Genomic DNA, 27,090 nt, shown 5'->3' with positions numbered 1-27,090 from the left:
AATGGTGAAAACAGCTGTGGTGCTTAATATGTGAAAATCGAGATCACATTTTTTTCTGAGGATACTCTGGCAAATAAAAAAAAGTCCCAAAGAAACGCACTTATGTGAAATAGAAGTCTTTGTCACTTTTGATCAATTTCATGTGTCCTTGCTGAATAAAATTAATATATATAAAACATTCTAACCCCAAACTTTTGAAAGGCAGTTCACCTGTTCCAATTCCATAACACTTAGTTCATGAACAATAATAGTAAAGCTTTCCTTAGAAATCACTACAACAATACCACATCTACAATCCAATCAAATACCATTGGATCATTTTGTTTTGTTTTCCGTTGAATATTCTAATTCACTTAGACGTGCCATATTCTAGACACTAAAGGTGCTGTAAGCAATGTTAGCTGCTCCGCTACACTGCTACTACTAAAATCCCTAAAAAATCTCACTCTCCAAAGACATGCCATCAAACCAGAATGCTTATCACAGACTTAAAAGCCAATTGCCTTCAACAGCACCTGGTATCAGGGACATTTTCTACGTGCCACTAAAAATACTTGTAAACATGTAAATGCATCGCAAATGTCATTGCATATACACTTAAAGCACAAAGAGGGTCTTGTGAGGGTCTAATTAAGGTGTTACAATACATGAATGCACGTATAGCGTATATGTGTGTGTGTGTCCTTTGTGCCTTGACACCGGAAAAAAAAAACATCTTAAAAGCAGCACTCACTCTGCCAGGCCCAAGTGTGCCAACTTACAGCACCACAGCAAATCACTGCATTTTCCACCTCCTGCAGGGCGACTCTCTCCTCCATCTCTGTTCATTTGACTCAATATAAAATTCCCCTCGCCATCTCCAATGCCTCCGTAAATCTTTTTTTCTAAGCTGTTCATTGTCTGATGCCATTCCGATCTCCTTTATATATTTAAAATAAGCACTTTCTCTCACTTTCTCCTCCCTCGATTGACTGTGCAAATCAGAGGACATTATTCCACCACACATCAGGGTCTCAAGCGCTCTCCATACAGTCCAGCATCTGAGGCACACCTCCATCACAGTGGGAACTTCCTCTCCCACGACACAAACTGATTAGCTGAGGACTCGTGCACGCAAAAACACGCTTGCATCTATACAAAATCTGAAATGAATTCTACAGACCTACTACATCAGTGTGAAGAAATCAATCTAGATCAAAAACACAAAATCTGAGATGAACTGCTCATAAACAGTCATAAACAACAGAGACTGTTGAAACAGTGATTTGCTGATTCTAAAAAGGTAGGCAGCTATGCATAATAAGATGACCTCAGAAATCACATGCATCCTCCAAGAAAAGGCATTGAATTTAAAGCATTTTTTTTTTTTATCGGACAAAAAGACAAGTACAAGACAGACAGTGTACTTAACAGCTTTAATGAGGGAAATAACTACAATCCCATGAAACAATAGAGAAATAAAACTTAAGGATGGTATAAATATAAATATATTTCACATTCACACACACACACACACACACACACACAGTAAAGGCATAGGTATACCGTGCATATGTACATACATACCGTACATACATACATACCGTACATGCATGCATACATACAGTACATACATACCATACATACCTACATACACACACACATATACACTCACCTAAAGGATTATTAGGAACACCTATTCAATTTCTCATTAATGCAATTATCTAATCAACCAATCACATGACAGTTGCTTCAATGCATTTAGGGGTGTGGTCCTGGTCAAGACAATCTCCTGAACTCCAAACTGAATGTCAGAATGGTAAAGAAAGGTGATTTAAGCAATTTTGAGCGTGGTATGGTTGTTGGTGCCAGACGGGCCGGTCTGAGTATTTCACAATCTGCTCAGTTACTGGGATTTTCACACACAACCATTTCTAGGGTTTACAAAGAATGGTGTGAAAAGGGAAAAACATCCAGTATGCGACAGTCCTGTGGGCAAAAATGCCTTGTTGATGCTAGAGGTCAGAGGAGAATGGGCCGACTGATTCAAGCTGATAGAAGAGCAACTTTGACTGAAATAACCACTCATTACAACCGAGGTATGCAGCAAAGCATTTGTGAAGCCACAACACGCACAACCTTGAGGCGGATGGGCTACAACAGCAGAAGACCCCACCGGGTACCACTCACCTCCACTACAAATAGGAAAAAGAGGCTACAATTTGCAAGAGCTCACCAAAATTGGACAGTTGAAGACTGGAAAAATGTTGCCTGGTCTGATGAGTCTCGATTTCTGTTGAGACATTCAGATGGTAGTCAGAATTTGGCGTAAACAGAATGAGAACATGGATCCATCATGCCTTGTTACCACTGTGCAGGCTGGTGGTGGTGGTGAAATGGTGTGGGGGATGTTTTCTTGGCACACTTTAGACCCCTTAGTGCCAATTGGCCATCGTTTAAATGCCACGGCCTACCTGAGCATTGTTTCTGACCATGTCCATCCCTTTATGGCCACCATGTACCCATCCTCTGATGGCTACTTCCAGCAGGATAATGCACCATATCACAAAGCTCGAATCATTTCAAATTGGTTTCTTGAACATGAGACAGAGTTCACTGTACTAAAATGGCCCCCACAGTCACCAGATCTCAACCCAATAGAGCATCTTTGGGATGTGGTGGAAAGGGAGCTCCGTGCCCTGGATGTGCATCCCACAAATCTCCATCAAATGCAAGATGCTATCCTATCAATATGGGCCAACATTTCTAAAGAATGCTTTCAGCACCTTGTTGAATCAATGCCACGTAGAATTAAGGCAGTTCTGAAGGCGAAAGTGGGTCAAACACAGTATTAGTATGGAGTTCCTAATAAGCCTTTAGGTGAGTGTATATATACATACACACACGCACAATATAATATTGGTAAGATAATGTATTTACTATCATTAATTGACAATGAGCAATGCATTTATTAGAGTATTTATTAATATTTTTTAACATTCGTTAAAAATACAATTGATCATTGTTAGTGGTTAGCTCAGGTCCATTTAATATTAAAAGACAACTTTTGATTTTAAATATGTATTAGTAAATGTTGGAATTAACATTAACTGAAATTAATAAATACTTTGAAAGTTATGTTAATTATGTTCATTAATATAGGTAACTAATGTTAAAAAGTGGAACCTTATTGTAAAGTGTTACCGAAATATTTGTAACATTTAAGTAGTTTGAGATTCTACATATTTAAGTAGTTTTGCAATTTGCTTGTTTCGTTTCTGATTGGTGGAGACTTGTTTGACAGAGTCATGGGTAATGCCGTTTTCTTTTTGCCACCAAGATTTGTTAAACACAATAATTACAAAAATTAAGCTGAAATAATGCAGGCTGATGGCTTCAACATAAGCATTTACTATCGATGATCAACCTCAGAAATCACAGCAGGTCTGTCTTTAATGCAAGCTATCATTAAAAATCCCTATGGAGAAAATGAATGGTATTTTTACTTCCGGATATTTATCTTGTTTGGGGGATGTTGCGATAATTTAAAAAAAATTGTTTTTTCATTGAACAAGAAATAGAGAGACACTGAATGAGAAGGGATGAGAGATACTCCAGACTAATGGAGGTTCATTGTGGGAGAAAAAACCTCAATCTGAGCTTAGTCAGTCTGATCTGAGGTCAGTCGTGCTCTATAAATAACAGACGACAGACGGGCAAGCAGTGGGCACAGCACAGGTGTGGAGGAGGGCCTGGAGGAACAGAAGCTGTGTGTGTGTGTGTGTGTCCTTACAACTGAACATTTATTATGAGTCAGAGAACTCCAAGTCTAAAGTCAACATGAATTTGCAACATGTAACCTATTTTTACTTATTTCATATTAGGGCTGCACAATTAATCGGAATACAACTGAAATCGCGACATGGCTTTGTGCAATTATAAAATCTCAAAGGCTGTGATTTAATCCGAAATGGAGTCCGTTTAGATTTCATGTTGACTTTCAAAGGCATGTGGTCTGGGAGGCAGAAATCCCTCAGCAACCATCTTTGATACAACCACTGGTGAAGTCACAGACCCATAGTATCTTTTGTAGCTATTTTATACTGCACATACACCAGAAACACACAAGAACACTTCCTCTGTCACACACACACACACACACACACACACACACACACACACCCCTTTAGGCAGAGTGGACAGTGAATCCTGAAATCCCATTCCCTGCATGAGCAGCCCAGTGAGAATTTCTCGTTCTCTCTCACACACACGCTCAGTCTCACACCAACCGCCAGTCTCCCGCCCTGCACCAGCACACCTTTTTCGTCTTTTATCTCCTCTTCCTCTCCTCCGTCTCCCCCTTCCTTTCAACACCACCTCTCTCTCATCTCCCTCGACACTTCTCTCTCTCTCCCTTTCTCATTTCCTTTCCTTTTGTTCTGTCTTCCTCTCTCTCTATCTCCATCTTTCCCAAACCTCATTTCTCTCTCCATCTCCCTCATCACCTCTCCCTTCTCAATCTTTTCTGTATCCCCAAACCAGAAACCCATCTCCCTGTGTGTGTGTGGTATAAGCACAGGCCCAAGGTCATTGTTAGCCTAGATTAGGCAGGAAGAGCAGGGAGGAACGGCCATTATCATGTGACCGACTTTCTTATTATTTGGTGTCCTCAGGCTGGAGAGTGAATCAGCATCTACAGTTCCAACACAGACTATGAGTGGGAAATGAAGAGAGAGGAGAGAGACAACTGAGGTTGTGCCGAGGCGGTTTTAGACAGAATGACTCAACGTTTTGATGAGGTAACACTGAAGCGAGACCAACTCATGAAGAATACATTTAAATTTACTCTAGTTCTCTGTGCGGCTGGGATTCGGCCGTAGGCAGTCATTACAAAAGCACAACTGCAAGTGTGATATTGCTTTTATGGAACAGTTCAATAAACAAGTAATTACGATCAAGTAACTTACATTTCAGACTAATTTGGCTGATTTCTATATTTTGTTTCTGCTAAAAAAAATTTTTTTAAATAAACTTTTGTATAATTTAAAATACATGGGAGTTTAGAAGTGACAGTTTATCTCAGTTTCTCTCAACTTGGAAAATGTACATTCCTAAAAGAACACCATTCAATTTCGCAGGATTCTGTCAGAACAGTGGTATCTCACTGTTTATGTTTTTCAGCATTTCATGATGAGCAGAACGAAAACAAAAACAAAAATGGAAACCAATGAAATTTTAACAGGAACAGAAACAAAAACGTAATCAAACTATCTGAACAGAAACACTTATATGAAATTACCATTAACCAGTTAATAACCTTATTTTATCGTTCTGTTTAAGATTTTAATTTGCCAGTCAACCAATCTTGAATTCAAATAGTACGGCAAATGCAAATGTTATGTTGACACATCCAACCTGAGTGAAATGCCTACGCTCGGCTGTCAAGTCGTCCTATGCAAGTAGCAAGGCAGTGTGCTGGCATTAGATGTTGGATCGCAGGAATTTATCCGATGATATGTTACCATGGTGTTTTGAAACCAGTTAAAAAAAGTGGTTAGTGTAGAACCGCTAATATTAAAAAAATAAATAAAAATGCAGGCATATTTTTAAATGACACCATGTTGTCAAAGTTAGTATTGTGACTATGTTTGGTCAGACACATGTGTGTGTCGTTATATTGTTAACATTTTTCCAAAATCAAGCTCAAATGGTGTTTACGAGGATTTTAACCAGCGAATGTCAGAGATTTGTGTTTTGTCAGTCATTAGAATGGCAGTAAATGCATCGCATTAAAGGGTTAGTTCACCCAAAAATGAAAATTCTGTCAGTAATTACTCACCCTCATGTTGTTCCAACCCTGTAAGACTTTTGTTTATCTTTAGAACACAAATTAAGGTATTTTTGATGAAATCTGAGAGCTGTCTCACTCCTTCATATAGGCTGCTTGGTAATTTCATTCTGCCGACCCAGAAAAGTTAGTAAAGACATTGTTAAAATAGTCCAAGTGACTACAGTGGCTCAACCTTAAGTTTATCAAGCGACGAGAATACTTTTTGTGCGCAAAAAACGAAAATAACGAATTGATTCAACTATTCCTTTTCTTCCGTGTGGGCCTCTGAGTGAGTTCACGAGAGCCCCACGACGCATGTGCGAGAACTGAGAACAGTTTTCAACATTGATGATAATAAGAAATGCACAAAATCAGCATATTATGGCTGCTAAAAATTCTGCTTTGCATCACAGGAATAAATTACATTTTAAAATGTATTCAAACTTTCAAAGAGAAAAGAGTTATTTTAAATAGTAATACGATTTCACAATATTCCTGTTATAAGCCTTTAAAATTGTCACGACCCCAAAACTTTTTAATGGTAGTGTACATGAAGAAAAAGAGCAAGAGAGAAAGGAGATGTGCATCACACTGGTTAGTGCCAGGCCTTAAGCTTTAAATATCTCATCTGCATTAATTATGCATTTTACCTCACAAAGACTACAAAGGAAAAATATCACCTGCTGGCACTACACATAAATACGAAACACTCATGCAGCCTTGTACTATTGAGATGCACGTGTGTGTCTTCATTAAGTGCAGTGATCAGGGTCATAGCTCTTACACAAAAGCAACTGTTCAATTAAACGCATGCACACTGCTAACAGCAGGTCCTGCTCAATTAGCATGTAAAAGACCCTGAACTTATTGATCTATGGGATCTCACCTGTTCAAACGCAATCTTAATGCGTCTATGACACGTACAAATATGCCACTTGTACCCCCTTTGGCACCTCAATAACAGTCTCCTGGCAGGAGGTGATGTGTGCTGTGTATTCCTTGTTGGCTTGGTGTTGCCCACCAAAAAATATACAAAAAATGTATATTTCATATAATATATAACATAAATCCAAAACATTACTGTTTTTACTGTATTTTTGAATGAATATATGCAGCCTTGGTGAGCATAAGAGGCTTCTTTAAAAAAAAAAAAAAGGTAATCCAACCCCAACTTTTGAAAGTCAGTAAACAAAAATGCATAAAATCTTTATACTAAGATACTCCTCTTAGTCACTTGCTCATTTCTGCCAAATGTTTCCTGTTTGTTATCAGACTGCACACACATACTAGCTGCCCAAATTATTTCAATTTCGGTGCATTATTAAATACTTTAAATGATTAAAAAACTTTAAATCAAAAATGTTTTAATATTTTGGGGAAACTAGGCTAGATGGTACATTTTAACATTCTGAAATTCTCATCATTCATAATTTATTATTTTTTCCAAAACAGAGGGCCTGCCCTGGATATCCAGTTGCCCTTCATTGCAGGGTTGAAAACAATTTTGCATGATTAAAATCTATCTGAGCACTCTTTAGGAACAGTCACAAATGAGCAACAACAGCGACATGGTTTAAAGCGATTGGCTTTTTCGATTGAAGCGCGGGACTTCCTGACAGTCAGCTTGAAACAACAAATCTCACTCAGCTCAGATTAGAGAAGTGGTTCTCAACAATGGAGCCTCTGCAAACTTTCAATGGAGCTGAAATTTCTGGAATGAACTGTGGTTAATTTCTACACTCTCTGTTTCTGTTAATAAAAATAAAAAAACAACTGAAAACAAGCAGCTTTGTCAAAATTTTAGCAGATATACTGGAAACATCTTAGCCTATGGGGTGTGGGTTGTCTTTGAATATTGTGTTGGACAACAGGGTCAAAAATGTTGTTAGAGGTGCATTATGGAGCAGGGGCTTTGAAAACTTCCATCTTTAGGCTAGGAAGGGCCTCTGTCTCCCCAGCAGTCGACTGCACATCTGGATGTACCGTATTCTACACGAGGCCGAGTAATATGGAAATTCCTCCTCTCCAACTGCTCATAGTCCCTTGACAACAGACTGTCACAAGAACAGCAGGAGGATGGAAAGATCTGAGCAAGAAATGCATGCACACACTCAAAAAGGACAAACACGAGTGTGATTAATATGTGGAGCTTTCCACATATACACACACTTCAATGTCTCACACATGCACAGCATGATTCTCAGGTGAACAGATGGCTTACTATTTCATACAATAAAAGCAGCAGAATCCTACACACAAACAAAGAACAGTACACATGCATGTGTACCAAACAATAACAGCAGCATTTTCCGATCGGCAAAACGCTGCGTGTTTCTTCTTTGATAATTTATTCATTGCTCAAATGGGAAAAAAGACTGAAACGTAAGCTTCATTTCCAAAGGGAAAAGAACGGAGGATGAGTGAGCGAGAAAGCAAGACAGGTGTTTGAAGGAAGCGAGACTTTTCAACTCGATGAGCAACACAGAGACAAAAAAAAAAACATATACAGGAACATGTTGCAGCACCACATGTGGAATCACACACGGTGTATGGTGTTGTGTGGGCACTAACCCTGGAGAGAAAGCAGATGCTAGCATAGCCTAACGCACCAATGAGAGAAAGGGGAAATTATGTTGACAATAGCAATAGTGGATGTTTTTTTATTATATCTATGAAACGTTTACAAATTCTGGACATGACGAAAAAAGACTGAGGTGTGTAAATGCAGAGATAATTTGTGCAGTTACCTTGCCTACTGGCCTTGGAAAGCACATGGGATGAAACGCGCTAGAAAGAGAGAGAGAGAGCTAGCAGGGGCTCGGTCAAGGTTTCTGATTGCATTCAGGGAGAGTCACGGCAAATGAAAACAATTGTGGCGCGGCTGCCTTCATTAGCGCAGGGAGAGAGCTTTTCATACTAATTCCACTTAAACCCTAATGAGCATCTCACTGAGTTTTAATGAGAGACGGTCGGGCAGGACGAGATACTCGGGCAGTCGCTGCCCTCCGGAAACAGTCTACTGGGGTCACTGGAAAAACAAATCACAATCTAATAAACTCAAAGGCAAGCACAAGCCAACTAGCTGCTGTTACGTTCAGACCCTCCAGGATCTTGAAAATTCTGGAAACTGCTGCAGGAGGAGAATTAAATTAAATAAAAGTGTCATTTTATAAATGTTTATTCTTCCCTAAAATACAATAAAATACAAAAAGATAAGGAACAGGGATTTTGGGTTGTTAAAAAGTGCTATAAACAATATTAGCCATTCTGGAACTTTTCACCAACTACTGAATTAGAGACAACCTCTTGTTCCCAAACCCGCCCTGCTAAAATACCATCACAATGTTGAGAGCACTGTAATACAGATGGAGAGAAGGTTTTCACATGAAAACCTAACAACTGCTTATAAAGCTCAATATGGTACTTAACTTAAATGATCCGCTTCAGCTACCATGATCTCAACTTCCAGCTCGGCAAATATGGAACATCCAAAATGATCGACAGGAAGAAACTGTCTTAGTTTGAATGGATGAACGAAATATTTATAGATGGATGGATAAATCAAAATTCATTACCTAAGCAATATACAAATTACATCAACAATAAAAAATTAAGTTCAGTCAGGACCACTTTGAGAATGAAATTTATTGACAATCTTTGGATTTGGCGAGAGGCTTAGGCTCTAAGGTGCTCGAGCTGCCATACTAGACAGCTTGAGATGCATCCTTGAGACACAAATCCCCCAAGCCTTTTAATAACCAAATGTTTCTTAGTTTACAGAAGGAGATACAATGATTACGTACATGGAGTTTCTATACAGAATCCACTGCTCTATTATGAAGATGCTAGGAGGTGAAGGGGTGGAGGTGGGTGTAAATGTCTGTGCGACAGACTGCGGAGCATTCGTTGAATGAGTTTAATTACTGTAGTTGATTAGAGTAGGTAGAGCAACAAATCAGCTGAGCGTCAGCTGATATTGTTTAGCGATCAGTGGTCTGCCTGAACTACGCTTGAATTCTATTCGATCACTCAAGCTCTATTTATATAAACAAATATATTAAAAATGGTATTACTTGACTACTGTATTAAAAGGAGTAAGGGTTACTCTTTTGGCGTAAGTCGAATTGCGTAGGCCGTCTGCTGGAAGCTAGTTATTTTAGTTGATAAAGTTTTAAATATGGATATTTTTCTTACCCTAACACATCGCTTCACTTCAGAAGGCTTTTATTAACCCCCGCAGAGCTGCGTGGAGCACTTTTATCATGGATGGGTGCACTTTTGTGGACTTCAAAACAGAAACGGCCATTCACTGCCATTATAAAGCTTGGAAGAGCCAGGACATTTTTTAATATAACTCCGATTGTATTCGTCTGAAAGAAGAATGTCATATACACCTAGGATGGCTTGATGGTGAGTAAATCATGGGGTAAATTTCATTTTTGGGTGATCTATCTCTTAAAGTAGAGCAACTTTAAGAATAATATTGTGTATTTGTAAATTCCCTTCCTGAGTTTTATGTGACACTGATGGTGAAGGTTAAGTAACAGCAGTTACATTTTGATTCGTACCTTTCCTACAGTAATGACAGACAGTAGACATGATCCTGTGAACAGGCATGACCCCTCTGGAATGAACTGTGCAGACAGAATCACATCCATTCATTTATGAGCAGCATATCATAATAACAAGCCTCCATCAAAAACTGATCCTATTGTAGCACTATTCCAGAGAATGTTATAGACCATCTGCTGTACATTTCAGTCCATATAAGGGACCATTATGTCTAAAAAAAACATAAGAATGGAGCACAGCTCAGCTGATTAGAGCTTAAAATGCTACTTCGCTATACTTCATTTAGATTAGAATGACTAGATTAGAGTGTTGCAGGACATCCAAAATTGTAGGCCATACTAGGCCAAAAGAGACCATCGGAGTCTCGACAATATTTTGGTCCTTAGATTTGGCTCTAATATATGGGATTTTATCATCCGAGCCTGATCGCTTAGAAAACAATATCACACAATACCTCAAACATGCCACACGATGTAAGGTTTTACTCATTCTGTAGCACAAACAGTGCAGAGCGAGTTACGTGCTACGGTTTAATACCTTGAGTTAGGAGTTTGTTTAAATCCCAAACCCTGAAGTATGAACAACAGTGATGCGTGTCTTAGCAAACACCAATAATAAAACAAAGACTTCCAGTAATGGCTGAGGAGTTCAGGCAGTATTCAGTTGCTGAGGGAGTTTTTTTTTTTAAAAGAACTCTCTTAGGCTCATCAAGGCTGCATTAACTTGATCAAATATATTCAGTAAAACAAAAAGTCAAAATTGTGATGCATAGTGTTTTTGTGGAAACTGGTACATTTTGAGGTTCTTTGAGGAATAGAAATCTAAAAAGAAAAGCATTTATATGAACTATAAATCTTTTGTAACAATGTAAAGGTCTTTAATGTCACTTCAGATCAATTTCATTTATTCACACAAAAAATCTTAAATGACCCCAAACTTCTGAACAGAAGTATCTCTATAAATCAAATCCAGGTAGGCATTTTAACCAAATAAATATTTTTTATTGCAAACTTTCAATAGGACGATTTGCTGATTCTCTCTTTTAAAAAAGGGAGTGGATGCTACAAACACTGAGATTAATAGCATATGAACACTAAATTAACAATTCTATTAAAATCATTTAATCAGTCGGCCAAGGCTGTTTATTTGTTATAACCGATACTGAGGTTGGTACCAAAGGCTGGTATTGTACCAAGGCCAAAGTATTGGTCTCAATCCAACCCTAAAGTAGACAGATGGAGCAATAGCTACAGCCAACTGAATTTACTTGGTTCTACATCATCTCAGCCTGGCAAACACACAAACATCTCTGAATGTTTTTATGCAGCTAAACAAACCATCATACATAACGAAAGACGTTCACCTTTCTCTCCTGCCGACAGGATGTTGTCTGAAGGCTGTTTTAAGTGGCAGACTTGCTATAAATGCCTCCATTGTTTCACACATGAAGCCAGACTGCCATTTTAATCAGTCTACATTGACCTGGGGTCAGTACTGGATCTCTTTCGGGTTTTTCCTTTTTCACACTCCCTAAAACACACAGTGCCCTGGCGATCTCAACATGTGACTCACAGACTATGGATCAGGAGAGGTCATGCTGGGGGGGCATGACAAAAGCGACACAGTCACACACACACAGTTGTGGAGGTTCAGGAGAGGCTATGAATATCATTGTAAGGTCCTCGCTTGGCTGACTTTAACATAAGCCAGCAAGCACCTTTGATGGCAAAGGAAATATGTATGGAGATTAACTCACAACGACAGACAAATGAAGGTTGTCGAGGGGGAAAATATGCATCAGATGCCACAAGGCAGGCACCCCTGTTCCCCGCAGGAGCGTTTAAGAGACGTGCATGGCATCTATTCAGCCATTCAGGGATGACCAAATTAAGGTTTGATAGATAGATAGATGTTTGCACTCAGAGAAAAACCGGAGGCGGCATACTTGTATTACTCTTAAAGGTGCAGTGTGTCATTTCTGATCCACTAGCTAATATATATACACTGCTCAAAAAAATAAAGGGAACACTTAAACAACACAATGTAACTCCAAGTCAATCACACTTCTGTGAAATCAAACTGTCCACTTAGGAAGCAACACTGATTGACAATCAATTTCACATGCTGTTGTGCAAATGGAATAGACAACAGGTCGAAATTATAGGCAATTAGCAAGACACCCCCAATTAGGGATGTCCCGATCAGGTTTTTTTGCCCTCGAGTCCGAGTCCGAGTCATTTGATTTTGAGTATCTACCGATACCGAGTCCCGATCCGATACTTAATATAATACATAAAAAAGAATAAGAAGAGAGAAAAAACAGATCCAGGATGTTCCTTATTTTTTATTTAATTCACCTTATTTTAACATTCAACAACTCTGTTAACAAACAGAGCACTTCTGTGAGGTAGCTTCAACAATCAAGTAATAAATAACATAAAATCTTCACTTTTGGACTTTAGTGCAACAGTAAATCTAGAAAAAGTCTAATGTATAAAAACAAATAGCACCTCAACTTAAAATACCCGGCTGGCATGTAAACAAACAAAAAAAAATGTTTTAAAAGTGTATAAAAAAATAATGAGAATATATATATACATTAGGGGTGTAACAGTTCACAAAATTCGCGGTTCGATACGATACAGCAAAAAGAAAGAAATGCCAGAGAAATTTCCTATTTATTAAAAGAAAAACTATTTTTAAATAAGTTTGAGTTTTCCTACATCTTGAAACTTTCAGGTTTATAAATGGGGGTAATCTTTGAAGGATGAACAAATAATGTTTTGGTAATGACATTAAAAATAACATTTAAATATATATTTATATAATATTTGAGTTTTGAAGTCCAACATTAAAATCCATGTTCATTCATGGCACAATGTTTCTTCTGGTTCCCAGGTCAGCGCTGTTTGATCTAATAGAGATCTACGGTTAATAACGGAGAAATGTGAATGCTTCTCACTAGATCTCGCAGCAATGTTATTACATCAGTGGCAAATTCAAATGTTTTCTTCACTGGATCTCTCAGCACAGCGTCGCTTGATCTCGCGCTGTCCGAACTGATAAACGGTCCGTTAAGCACAATATAATGAGAAGCTCAGTTTCGTTCCGCTTTCATTACGTTTGCCATTTGATGTTGCGCAACGTTGTGGTGATCGCGCCAGCGCGGATTTTGTCTGCAGGAAAAATGGTCCTAGGAATCGTTCGGTTTGTATGCGTACCGAACCGGAAGCCTCGTACAGAAATGGTTCAATAATTACGAATACATGTACCGTTACACCCCTAATTTACATATATCCGAGTCCTGATCGGGAGGTAACGTCCGATTCCGATCGAGTCTGAAACCACGTGATCGGGCCCGATTTCCGATCGCGTGATCGGATCGGGACATCCCTACCCCCAATAAAGGAGTGGTTCTACAGGTGGTGACCACAGACCACTTTATAAAACCTGTGATATAAGCATATCACAGGTTTCTGGGCTGTCGCTGAGAAACACGGAGTTTGAGCTCCCTCCAAAGATTCTCTATTGGGTTTAGGTCTGGAGACTGGCTAGGCCATGCCAGAACCTTGATATGCTTCTTACAGAGCCACTCCTTGGTTATCCTGGCTGTGTGCTTCGGGTCATTGTTATGTTGGAAGACCCAGCCTCGAGCCATCTTCAATGCTCTAAGGAGGGAAGGAGGTTGTTCCCCAAAATCTCGCAATACATGGCCCCCGGTCGTCCTCTCCTTAATACAGTGCAGTCGCCCTGTCCCATGTGCAGAAAAACACCCCCAAAGCATGATGCTACCACCCCCATGCTTCACAGTAGGGATGGTGTTCTTGGGATGGTACTCATCATTCTTCTTCCTCCAAACACGGCGAGTGGAATTATGACCAAAAAGTTCTATTTTGGTCTCATCTGACCACATGACTTTCTCCCATGACTCCTCTGGATCATCCAAATGGTCATTGGCAAACTTAAGACGGGACTTGACATGTGCTGGTTTAAGCAGGGGAACCTTCCGTGCCATGCATGATTTCAAACCATGACGTCTTAGTGTATTACCAACAGTAACCTTGGAAACGGTGGTCCCAGCTCTTTTCAGGTCATTGACCAGCACCTCCCGTGTAGTTCTGGGCTGATTTCTCACCTTTCTTAGGATCATTGAGACCCCACGAGGTGAGATCTTGCATGGAGCCCCAGTCCGAGGGAGATTGACAGTCATGTTTAGCTTCTTCCATTTTCTAATGATTGCTCCAACAGTGGACCTTTTTTCACCAAGCTGCTTGGCAATTTCCCCGTAGCCCTTTCCAGCCTTGTGGAGGTGTACAATTTTGTCTCTAGTGTCTTTGGACAGCTCTTTGGTCTGGGCCATGTTAGTAGTTGGATTCTTACCGATTGTATGGGGTGGACAGGTGTCTTTATGCAGCTAACGACCTCAAACAGGTGCATCTAATTTAGGATAATAAATGGAGTGGAGGTGGACATTTTAAAGGCAGACTAACAGGTCTTTGAGGGTCAGAATTCTAGCTGATAGACAGGTGTTCAAATACTTATTTGCAGCTGTATCATACAAATAAATAGTTAAAAAAGCATATATTGTGATTTCTGGATTTTTTTTTTTTTTTAGATTATGTCTCTCACAGTGGACATGCACCTACGATGACAATTTCAGAGCCCTCCATGATTTCTAAGTGGGAGAACTTGCTAAATAGCAGGGTGTTCAAATACTTATTTTCCTCACTGTATATATATATACATATACATACACATACATACATACATATACACTCACCGGCCACTTTATTAGGTACCCCATGCTAGTAACGGGTTGGACCCCCTTTTGCCTTCAGAACTGCCTCAATTCTTCGTGGCATAGATTCAACAAGGTGCTGGAAGCATTCCTCAGGGAGTTTGGTCCATATTGACATGATGGCATCACACAGTTGCCGCAGATTTGTCGGCTGCACATCCATGATGCGAATCTCCCGTTCCACCACATCCCAAAGATGCTCTATTGGGTTGAGATCTGGTGACTGTGGAGGCCATTTTAGTACAGTGAACTCATTGTCATGTTCAAGAAGCCAATTTGAAATGATTAGAGCTTTGTGACATGGTGGAAGTAGCCATCAGAGGATGGGTACATGGTGGCCATAAAGGGATGGACATGGTCAGAAACAATGCTCAGGTAGGCCGTGGCATTTAAACGATGCCCAATTGGCACTAAGGGGCCTAAAGTGTGCCAGGAAAACATCCCCCACACCATTACACCACCACCAGCCTGCACAGTGGTAACAAGGCATGATGGTTCCATGTTCTCATTCTGTTTACGCCAAATTCTGACTCTAACATCTGAATGTCTCAACAGAAATCGAGACTCATCAGACCAGGCAACATTTTTCCAGTCTTCAACTGTTCAATTTTGGTGAGCTCTTGCAAATTGTAGCCTCTTTTTCCTATTTGTAGTGGAGATGAGTGGTACCCGGTGGAGTCTTCTGCTGTTGTAGCCCATCCGCCTCAAGGTTGTGCGTGTTGTGGCTTCACAAATGCTTTGCTGCATACCTCGGTTGTAACGAGTGGTTATTTCAGTCACTGTTGCCCTTCTATCAGCTCGAACCAGTCTGGCCATTCTCCTCTGACCTCTGGCATCAACAAGGCATTTCCGCCCACAGAACTGCCGCTCACTGGATGTTTTTTCTTTTTCGGACCATTCTCTGTAAACCCTAGAGATGGTTGTGCGTGAAAATCCCAGTAGATTAGCAGTTTCTGAAATACTCAGACCAGCCCTTCTGGCACCAACAATCATGCCACGTTCAAAGTCACTCAAATCACCTTTCTTCCCCATACTGATGCTCGGTTTGAACTGCAGGAGATTGTCTTGACCATGTCTACATGCCTAAATGCACTGAGTTGCCGCCATGTGATTGGCTGCTTAGAAATTAAGTGTTAACGAGCAGTTGGACAGGTGTACCTAATAAAGTGGCCGGTGAGTGTATATCTGTGCATTAAACGTTTTTAATGCATGACGTGGAGGCAAAGAACCGCCCATTGCAAAGCGCAATACCATGGTCATTTGCCAGCATTGACAACTTAAAGCGGTTCTTGATGTTTGCAGCGCAATATTTAACCAGAAGGGTAAAATTGACGGTTATTGTTGTCAGTTACGTCTCGTTAGATCTAACATTCTGCCCGCTTTGAATCAGACACAGAGATAAAGTAATGCGGTAAGATTTCATTTATCATCTGTCCACATCATCAAATCTGGCCCTGTTTCTGTTTTCAAAGAGATTTTCCAGACACAAGCTAAACCTGCAAAGGTTTATTATTATTATTATTATTGAAAAACATAACTAGAAAAACACAACTAATCTTTGCAGGTTCCCTATTAGCATTGGGTTTAAATCCAAAATATTGCCAAATAGGTTATTTTATATTTTGCTTTGAAACCAAATCTTCCGCCATCGTCTTGTCAGTCAGCTCCTCACGCTCGTGATAAATGAAATCTGACTCCTACTGCTGATCTGTGCAGCGACTCTCTTTCAGCTCACACTGCATTGAGCAGACCTGTTCAGTTCTAAATGATTTTTTTTATTACTATAAAACAATCAAAACACCGGTAACAGACTATTGCAGCAAGCCTAAACACGAGATATTACAAATATTAAAAAGCCAATTAAATTAAACACAGACATCCTACTAACCCTTTGTGCCCCCTTAGGGGGCAGTTTGAAAACCTCAGGGCTAAGGTATCGATTTAGTATTGATACAGTATGAACCTCTGGTACCTTGGTTTCAAAGACAAAGTTAATCTCAATCCAGTCTGACAGCAGAAAGAGGGACATCCACTACAGCAAACTGAATGTAGTTTGTTCTGTATTACTGCACTGGTTTTGTGTGTGGAGGTTCACACATGAGCTGTCACGTATGGCCACAGGCACCAGCCCCAAAGGCACAAAGGTGCTGAACTGCCCTGTCAGGATCTTTCCCTCCATTCCTTCATCTTTCACACTTTTGCCTTCATCTCATCTCTCTCCCTCCGGGAAGGGTGCGAGACTGCTCTAGAACAGGAGGTGCCCCTGCAGTGTTAACTCAGTCTCTATTAATGCTTAGTCGTCTTCCAGGAGTTACAAAGACAGTGAATATTCTTGACTCAGTGGAGCAGAAAGCGGAGAGATTGCAGTTGGACTTCCAAAGGCCACTGCATTTTTCAATCTTCTCCACTGTGACCCACAATTCAAACAACATACCAACACACATAGTTGAGACAGATGGCAAGAAAGTAGGATAGTGGATTAGTGGCTTGTGAGCCCAAAAAGTTGCAGGTTGGTTCTGAAGCATGCAAATCTTAAATGCAAATAACAAAATTCAACTAATCATATAATGGTGCACAGCTAGGACAGCAAAATATACAACATTAAAAAAAAAGAGAGAGAGAGAGAAAACATATGTCATGTCCATTTTAGCTGACTACAAAGGCTGTGTTCATCCAACCAAACAGTATTTTGGTGTAAAAACACTTACTTGTATTTACACAATGGTCAATTATGACTCATATTTATGACTCTGAATTCTGATATGATCAGCAGTACCTGCCCACTTTTTAAAGGCCTTGGTTTCCCATTCATTTTTCCCCATTTGTTTGTTTGGTTTTTTTAAGTCTTTGTTAGAGTTACAAGCCATGAACCAAACCAACCAGGTACAAGGTAAGGTTGATTTGAAGGAAAAAAGTACTTACAAATCTGACAAAAAGACAAAGGTACAAGATGGACAAGGAGGAAAGAACTACGATCCAATGAAGCATTACAAATGCCAATCTAATACTAATAGCTCATAGTAGGTCCGTCTACAAAGGTCAATAAGTTATCATTAAAATCAATTCACCTATAGAGAAAATGAAAAGGATTTTTACTTATGGAACCTGACTGATGCACTCTAGGACACTTCACTAAAACCCTGTTGGAAAGGTTGCAACCACACAAAATAGCCTAAAACTGCTATACTGTGTAAAAAAAATACATCTCGAGACCCCATGCTTTTTGTTCAATACAGCTGGCCCCTTAAAAAAAACTTAATTATAAATATGAAATCAGCATGATTACACAGTCTTTTCTTAAGGGTGCTTTAACACTTTAGTTCGAAACGGGGAACAGTTCCCATGAAAAATTGTTCAAATGGAAGCTGTCATGAGGACCAGGAGCACACTGGGGTACCGAACCAAAGATTACCTGTAAGTCTGAGTTCAGTTGTACTGGAACTAACTGTGGCATGATTTGATTGAATGTAGAGCTGCACGATTAATCGTTAAAAGATTGCAATCTCAATTCAAACACCTACGCAATCTCATCTCAGATACAACAGAGCGAAGAAACAAATAAATTAAACAGTGCTTTTCAGATTTTTCAGGTATCTAACAGTAGTTTTTAGGTACATAAATTGAATAAAGTAATCAAATGTAAAATTAACATTGCACATAATCTTCACTGTATAAGTTAAAGATTAATCAATATTAAAGTTATAAAAGCTATTCAATTAAGAGCAGTGAGTTATTGTCTTTTGTTGTTTGATTAACATTGAAAACACAGACAGTAATATTATGCTGCTGTCACTTTAATGCAATGCATGGATCCAGTACACTGATACTGTACACATCACATGCGTTGTCTTTCTCGACTGTTTACATTAACTTAAGACATAACCTACTATGTTTGCTAGGATAATTGCCAAGACTGGCATGTTGACAATTTGTGTGTGAATTTGTCCATTCAAGCGCAAGACTTGAAAAAGAAATCAACATTTGCACGCTGTCTGACACAAGGCTTTCCCTGTGCATGCTTCGGATGAGTGCACACACAAATCTTCTCACAGCACGCAAGTTGAGTTCTCCTTTGCAACTTGAGTTTGAATGTTTAAATTGGCAAGGCTTCAATACAAGTTTTGTTTAAACACGATAGCAACATGTGCTGTTCAGGTCTCACCTGCGCTAGCGCTCTCAACACCTGGGTGATGACGAGGAAATGACTGGTCAAATTAGAACATACGGCACTCGCATTGAACACAGTTTAGGGGAAGCCAGAATGCGTATCCAACTATTCATCGACAGAAACATACATTAGCCGAACTCTGTCTGTCGGTTTTACGCGTTGCTATTTTCAACAAACCATATTATATGCGTTGTCAGATTTAAAGCTGCCGTCGGCAACATTTTTTTGATCATATTCAGTGAAATCGACACTATAATCCGACAGAACAACATAAATAAAGTGGTTTTAGAAAAAAACAGAGCTTCTAACTCCACCTGGAGCGTGTTATTTGTTTTGCAAAAATCCACAGCTCCCGGATCATCGGGTCCAATCAGCGCAGGGGGGTGTGAGATCTGACTGTCAATCACAGATCGGGCACACGCCACCCCTCGCGCACGTTACAATCACATGCACACGCCTGAAGTTCGCGGCAGTAACGAAGAGTGATGCCGGAAAATCAAGTAAGCTCATTTAGAGGAATAAATGACGTTACCAATTGCAATCTATCGGTAGATTAGCCAGGACAGCATACCTCCAAATAATCCATGGTGTTGATGGATGCTGATGAGACGGGCGCGTTCACTGAAAATCTGGTGCACACGCACTGATGAGCATGAACTCGGTGGGAGGGTATTCGTTGATAGTGGGGAAGGGCCATGAGAGTTGTAAACATTCAAAATTTTGCCTAAATCCACTCAATCTGCCAGACTTGCCGACTGCAGCTTTAAGATGAACCAGACCGCAGCAATCGTTTCCAGGTAAAAAGCACCCTAAGACAACAGTTAACTAGCCATTCAGACAACCTATCATCTAGTTTTGCATACTCCTAGTGAAGAGCCACTTGAGCAAGACAACAGAGCATAAGGGATAAGGAGCCATACAGAGAGAGGGAGGAAGAGTGAAAGAGACACTACTGAAGAAAAAGCACAACACTGCCCTCTCCGTGACTTTCTCCACTCTCACTCAGGGCCAACCAGCCTCGCACTACCGCCTGTCAATCAAATACCGCCATTGTGCTCTCTGACTGCTAGACGACAATAATACACATTCCCAAAAGCCTCACACACACTTTTTTCTCTCACACTCGACTGCCAATTTCATATCCCTTTTTTCCCTGCGTTTGTTTTCTGCGTTACAATCCCAGATGACCCCAAACTGTGCTTCAGGGGAGGGGAAAGGTGTGTGTGACTGCGAGTGGTTATGAAGTGTAGCCCGAAGGAAAGCAAGGTGCCTGGAGTGAGAGGATCATTACACAAGTACAAATGTAAGATGCCTGTTCATGTTTTTTTTTCTTGTGCTGCAGAGTTGTGAATGTGCACTGTCGACTAGACGAAAAAATAAAATTACTGCTGCTGTGGCTATTTCAGCACATCTATGAAGTGTTTGCTTGTTTGCTCAAGCCTGCAATATCTGCTACTCTACGTGTCCACTGGCGCAGAAGTAACCCGCTCGATACCGCTCAAAGCACTAGAGATCAGACACTCGGGGGTTTGTCTGTAAAATGAACAGCAGTGTGGTCGTTTCCGTGCGGGCAATTGCGTTCAATACATCTTCAATGAAGTCATCGTATATATATATGCGAAAGACTAGAGCTTGAAAAATGCAAACTTAATTTCTGAATGCCAAAAGTATGTGGTGGCAATTTAATACATTTCTTTGATTATGCTATTCTTTTGACAATCATAATTTAGAATACATCATGAACAATAATGCATCATATATACACACACACACAACACTGGTCAAAAGTTTGGGGTCAATAAGATTTCAATTTTCCATTTTAGCAAGCAATGTAACACACTTTTGTCAACTCATTCTAGCCACAAAGAGAACATGCAAACTAAATTTTAAATTTGAATAAATAATATTAATTTGTCAATGTGATTTCAACACCAGAAACGCCACTGTCTACATAACTTTATTCGCTCTATAGTTTCTCAGCTATTTCACATTCACACCACCTTAAATCCACAATCCCCCACATGAGGTTTTTAACTAAAATGAACCCAGAGATTCCAGTGAACTAATTTCCTGCAAAGAGACGTATGAATATGCAAGACAAATTAAACTCAAGTGCCCAGAGTGTTTGATCTCACAAGAGATGGGACTGTGATCTTCCTTATGGTCACTGTACACTAGGCTTGGGCGGTATCCAAATTTTGATACCGTCAAACCTCCTCCCTATTTTACCGCGGTATACGGTATTACCGCGTGATAATTCAAAATTATGACATAAGGCTCAGAAGGCATCACCAAACTGTTGGTTTGAGCAGGGATGAGTCACAATTTTCGAATATTTGATTTTATTATAGAATATGGAATAGGTTGTGGGATTATTGTCTAAAAAAAATCCCCATGTTTTCCGTTCTGATGCGGTGGTGACACGTTCAACCAGAGGGTGGCGATGCCAATAATGCATCTAAAAGCTGTCAATCAACTCTCAGACAACAGGAGAAGATGCACATTGTCTCACACCAGAGCATGCGAGCGGAGTGGTAATATTTCCTCCAGAGCAGAGAGCGCATTTCTGAAGATCCCGCGCCGCGTGCTCAGTCCACTCAGCGTCGCGCGCTCAGAACGCCCGCAGTGACATGCTGGTTAGAAAACATGTGAAGTAGGGCTGCCCGTGCACGACTAAAGGTTTTTTTTTCTAGTTGACTAGTAGTAGTTGATTTAAGCCATTAGTCTAATCACATATTTATATTGATTAAATTACTTAAATATATATAGGAGAGAATGCTAAACCATAATGAGCGTTTTCGTAATATATTGCCTATTCTGCATCTCAAAGCACGCATAAAGCTTGCCACAAAGAACCGGCAAAAGTAATTATAATGCATGAAACATTTGAATTGTTTATTAATGAAAAACTTTCTATGTCAGTGGCTGCACAGATAAAGTTTACGATGCAGACTCTCATCTTCGCAGTAGTGAACGCGCATAGAGAGAAATGCACACTTCATATGAATTAGCCTACACAGAGAGCAGCCCATTTCTTTTAGTTTTTAATTGTTTTGTTTAAAAGTAGACATTTCAAGCTTACTATATATATACACTTCTCAGATATTTAAGGCATCTATCTTATACGCTGAGTTTCGTTTTTTTAGGAGACGCGCTCCAGTTCACGCGCCGGTGCCTCCGTGTCCGGTTTATATTGTCTAATAAATATGCTTTTATTTATTACTCCAGGCAATTCGTTGATGAAACATTGATTAAAATTAAGATACAATTTATACAAAACGAAATTCACTTTAAAGAAAGGCTTTCTACAAAACGAAAGCCTCTCACGGAGACTTCAGATGCCCCAACACCTGCGATGAGACGACTCGACGCCGGCGAAATGTTATGCCCTAAATTAATACATGATGATTAACTAACTATATTCTTCTATGTACATTTCTGAAATGCACTTTCTGTAAAGCTGCTTTGAAACAATATGTATTGTGAAAAGCGCTATACAAATAAATTTGAATTGAATTGAATTGAAAACAAAATGTAATAAGTGGTCAAAAATCATGTCTGACCCATTCCAAATGTTTTCCGATATTGGGCATCTTATCATCCTATCTTATTCATCTCATGCAGTTTCCTTTTCATATAATCAACATAGATGAAATAAAAAAATAACAACATTATATTATTAAACATAAATATGAAAAGAAATACGTTTTTTTTTTTACTTATAGCCTATTTAAGTGTCACACCGCTCCGCTGTATAGCTGTGTAGCCTACATGCATGTGTGTGTGCATATGGTGGAGGGGTGCGATTTTCGAATAATAATCAAATAATACCAGGCGATCTTCAAATATTATTTTTGCTTGGAATGCCCATCCCTGCCAAACTGCAGAAGTCGTGTTCTTCTTCGAGACCAGGTCACTCGGTGCGCAACTTGCCATCTTTCCCCCTCTCTCCCCCACTCTTTCTCCTCCACACTGTCACGTGATGACAACCACACATAAGCATTTTTAGCCATTAAATAAATTATATTTAATATTTAATCCTTGTCTCCTATATAAGTGCATTGGATTTTTTTTATGACGGTATGACGATATTGAAACTGATACCGTTGCTATTTTTAGATCCCGCGGTATACGATATTACCGTATTACCGCCCAAGCCTACTGTACACTGTCCTACTCGTGTGTGATTCTCAAAAGCTCAGTTTTGCCAAAATGCAAGCATTGGAAATCAAGAAAACCAGACAATCAAATCATTCATATTTGTAAAGGCTTTTCCCACTGGGATCATATTTAAGAAGCCCAGGAGTATCAGGTACATGCTTTTCAAACAGAACGACTTAAAGGGTTAACATTGTTATTAACATTGTTAAAATAGTCCAAGTGACTACAGTGGCTCAATCTGAAGTTTATCAAGCGACGAGAATACTTTTTGTGCGCAAAAAACAAAACAAAAATAACGACTTTATTCAAGTATTCGTTTTCTTCTATGTGGGCCTCAGACAGCTCTCAGATTTAATCAAAAATATCTTAATTTGTGTTCCGAAGATGAACGAAAGTCTTATGGGGTTGCAACAACATGAGGGCGAGTAATTACTGACAGAATTTTTGGGTGAACTAACCCTTTAAAATTATTAAAAAACACAGCTGTCATTAAAAAGGTAATGGCTCCAGTCTATTTGGTAAGTAATGAGGTTGATTACCTTCTCAAAAACTGCTGGCTTGTTCCCTTTATCGGTGTCCTTTTCCCTCTTCTTCTCCTCCTTTTTCTTCTCTCTCTCTTTCTGTGTCAGAATGAGGAACAGAAAATATAATGTGTCAGGATAAACTGCACTCAGAGACAGGACATAGACACAAACACACCACGCGCACACACACACACAAGAAATTGAACATGGAGAAAAGGTTGAGTCAGCCACAAGTCTGAGGTGCCTTTGGGGCACAAGGCTTATCATTTTGCCTTGAGGCCTGTACTTTGACAGCTTTTGACAAACTTTGACGGCAAACAAAGCTTAAAACACATGCTATATATCGAGTTTTCTACAACTATGGGAACATCACAGAAAAACTTTGTTATTTTGACAGAGATGACCTTCACAGTGTCATTTTCACCAAATCTCAATTTATGTACTGTTTCTGATCATATTTTTGTGGTGGAAGAGTATACATATTAGGCGTGCTGTACAAAAGGAGGACTTCGAGCTCGAAATTTGTTATATTCCTGGCTGGGATAGAAACCCCAATATTCCTGGTTGGGATAGAAACCAGCCGAGAGTGGGGAGTTGGGGTGCCGGAGGGATGCTGGAAAACTTGTAAGATGCCTATATCAGGCAGGTTGGACATACTATTATTGCAATCGGACCAAATGCAATGATTGGATGACATTTTTTTTGGTCCTGAGACATCCACAGAAGACATTTGTAAAAAAAAATTATATTTAGACCACTTCTATTATTGATTGCTATCAGGATGTGAAGAGAGTTTCAACCAGTATAACAAAAAGTGTTTAAGAAAAACATTGCCTGCCCTACATTTAATATCAAGCACATCCTACTTTACGAAAGACACACGTTTTTACTGATTTGCAAATTAAGTTTGGGCTTTTAAGGAGGAACGAAAGTGCACAGCTAGAAAAAAAAAGTAATGGTAATTTTTACCATTTAGATACATTTTATGTATCTCTTAAATAGATTAAATATATTTTTTCAACCTCGATTTTTCTTTTCTATTTTTTTCACAGATCATGTTTTTATTGTTTTTTATCTCACACATCCTCTTTACCGACACCATTTTGTCCTTGGAAACAAAGTGCACTAACTCCTAGCAAAATTGCTTGCTAAAATGGAATTGATTCCACAACAACTGAGGACAGTCATAATTGTTAGAAATTGCTATAACTAATTTTAACAAAATTGATAATATAAACAGAGTCAAATAAACAAATCATTTAAATATCTAAGTTTTTAACATGTTCACAAACAAAATTAGTATTATGATTTTTGTGATTAAGAGATAACATGTATACACACACAACATTTTTTTCCCATTTTTTTTTTTGGGGATAAAATTCAAATTCTGGAAACAAGTGCCTGGGGTTGAAGAAACACCCATATACAGTTTTGCAATAGCTTTTAACAAAGTGCACCGTTTAAAACTCCCAACACTATGGTGAAGCCAAACAATCGCATCATAAAGGCTTGGCCTTGATATCGAGCCATCAGCCCTCCTTTTCTCTCAGCGCAAATCAATTGCTGCTGCAAAAACGCTGAGCGAGAGAGGCTGGTTCAGGTGTGGGAGTAAAGGATCAGAGTGGGTTTTCTGCAGTCGTGGTGGTGTGTCTGACTGGCACTATGATTACCAGCAGAAGGAACAAATGGAGAACAGGCCTAGAGGAGAGGTGCGGATTGGCCGTTTGGAGCTCTTTATGGGCCCATTGATTATTCTATTTCCCCTCTGCATGCTGCCAGAGCTGTGCTATCGATTCCTTTCCACAGCAGAGCACAGAGGCATCTGACTCCACACACACACACACTCAAATACAACCACAGCACTTTTTAACAATGGATGTGAACCCGTCAGTGTGATTTCTATAGGTTCTTTCATCTTCCCCTTTGTTTGGTTTAAAGGGGCATTATGCAGAAATCCCGTTTTTGTCAAACAGCGACCCCTAGAGTTACTGTGGAGTACTTGAATTTAACGTTACTGTCGTAAATACCACTCACTCAGAGCGTGACATGCCTGTTACATAGTATACAATAGTACATTGTGTTTAATTTGTCGTTTAATGAGATATAATATATGTTGTTAGTGGTGAGAATTTTCACGTGATTAAATACATAGATCCGACAATTTTAATGGTCCAGAGGCAGAACTTTTGCCAAGCGTGTTAGAGGTTCTGGGTTCTAATCGGTACTAGCTAGTAGTATAGTTTATTTTCCTCATCAAAACCGATTGTTTATTAGTGGTTGTATTTCAAGCAGGGACATGTTTTTTGTGCATTAGGTTTTGTGATTTCACCATAACAAAATATAGAGAGTCTCTCAGTCCCCGCAACGGATTCAGGCGCGCGTCACAACAGAACACTTATCTGCACCACTGATCGCAGAGGCAACGAGCACTTTGGTCACTTGATTTCAAAAATAACACATTTCAGATCGCCTCTTATTTAACAAACGAACGAAATGAATGCTCTACTAGAGTTACCTGGAGATGTTTTATTTGTTTGTAATGGTAACGTTACATCCGTGCCGCGAGAAGTTTCAATGGGGACATAGCACACCCGCAAATTATGCCTATGCTCGTGTCCGACTCCTCGCTCGGTCAGTCTGCCGTTTCCTCTTTCTCTGTTCCTCCGACAATGCTTTCCTAGCTTTCTGCATCTTATATGCCGGCTCAGCCATGACGATAGTGTGACAAACTCCATCCATCTATACCTTGTTCCTGTGTGTATGTGTGCAGTTGCCGTAAAGGAATATGTTACATCGCGAGAGCTGATTTTATGCGATACTTCCTGACGCGGCCCGCCGCACCGAAGTTGCAAGTGAGATTTTTTCGCTCACAGGCACCAGGGGGGGTCGAGACGCCCACCATTCAACCCGAAAGAAGTTATATAACCATTTCAATAACTCTGAAGCTGTTCAGTTAAGCTAAAAAAGCTGCATAGTGTCCCTTTAAATAATCGTTCTTACAGGCTGTTATATAATCTGTTGCTAACTTGTCAATAGTCAGACGGTTCTGGTTGAGCAA

General features: G+C 39.6%; 1 protein-coding gene across 1 annotated transcript in view; it reads right to left on the bottom strand.

Annotated features, from left to right (window-relative positions):
• Positions 1 to 23,978: 23,978 nt before the first annotated feature.
• Positions 23,979 to 27,090, bottom strand: part of LOC130072804 (stromal membrane-associated protein 1-like) — a 54,762-nt gene continuing 51,650 nt past the window's right edge. The window contains exon 6 of the mRNA XM_056238069.1: positions 23,979 to 24,128. Coding sequence (XP_056094044.1) covers positions 23,979 to 24,128 — 150 coding nt within the window. The remainder of the gene's footprint in view (positions 24,129 to 27,090) is intronic.

Source organism: Rhinichthys klamathensis, unplaced genomic scaffold (genome assembly GCF_029890125.1).
Source record: "Rhinichthys klamathensis goyatoka isolate OS25496 unplaced genomic scaffold, OSU_Roscu_1.1 h1tg000505l_1, whole genome shotgun sequence".
Classification (NCBI taxonomy): Eukaryota; Metazoa; Chordata; class Actinopteri; order Cypriniformes; family Leuciscidae; genus Rhinichthys; species Rhinichthys klamathensis.
Note: the sequence above shows the minus strand (reverse complement) of the source record. Positions and strands in the feature narration are given on the sequence as shown.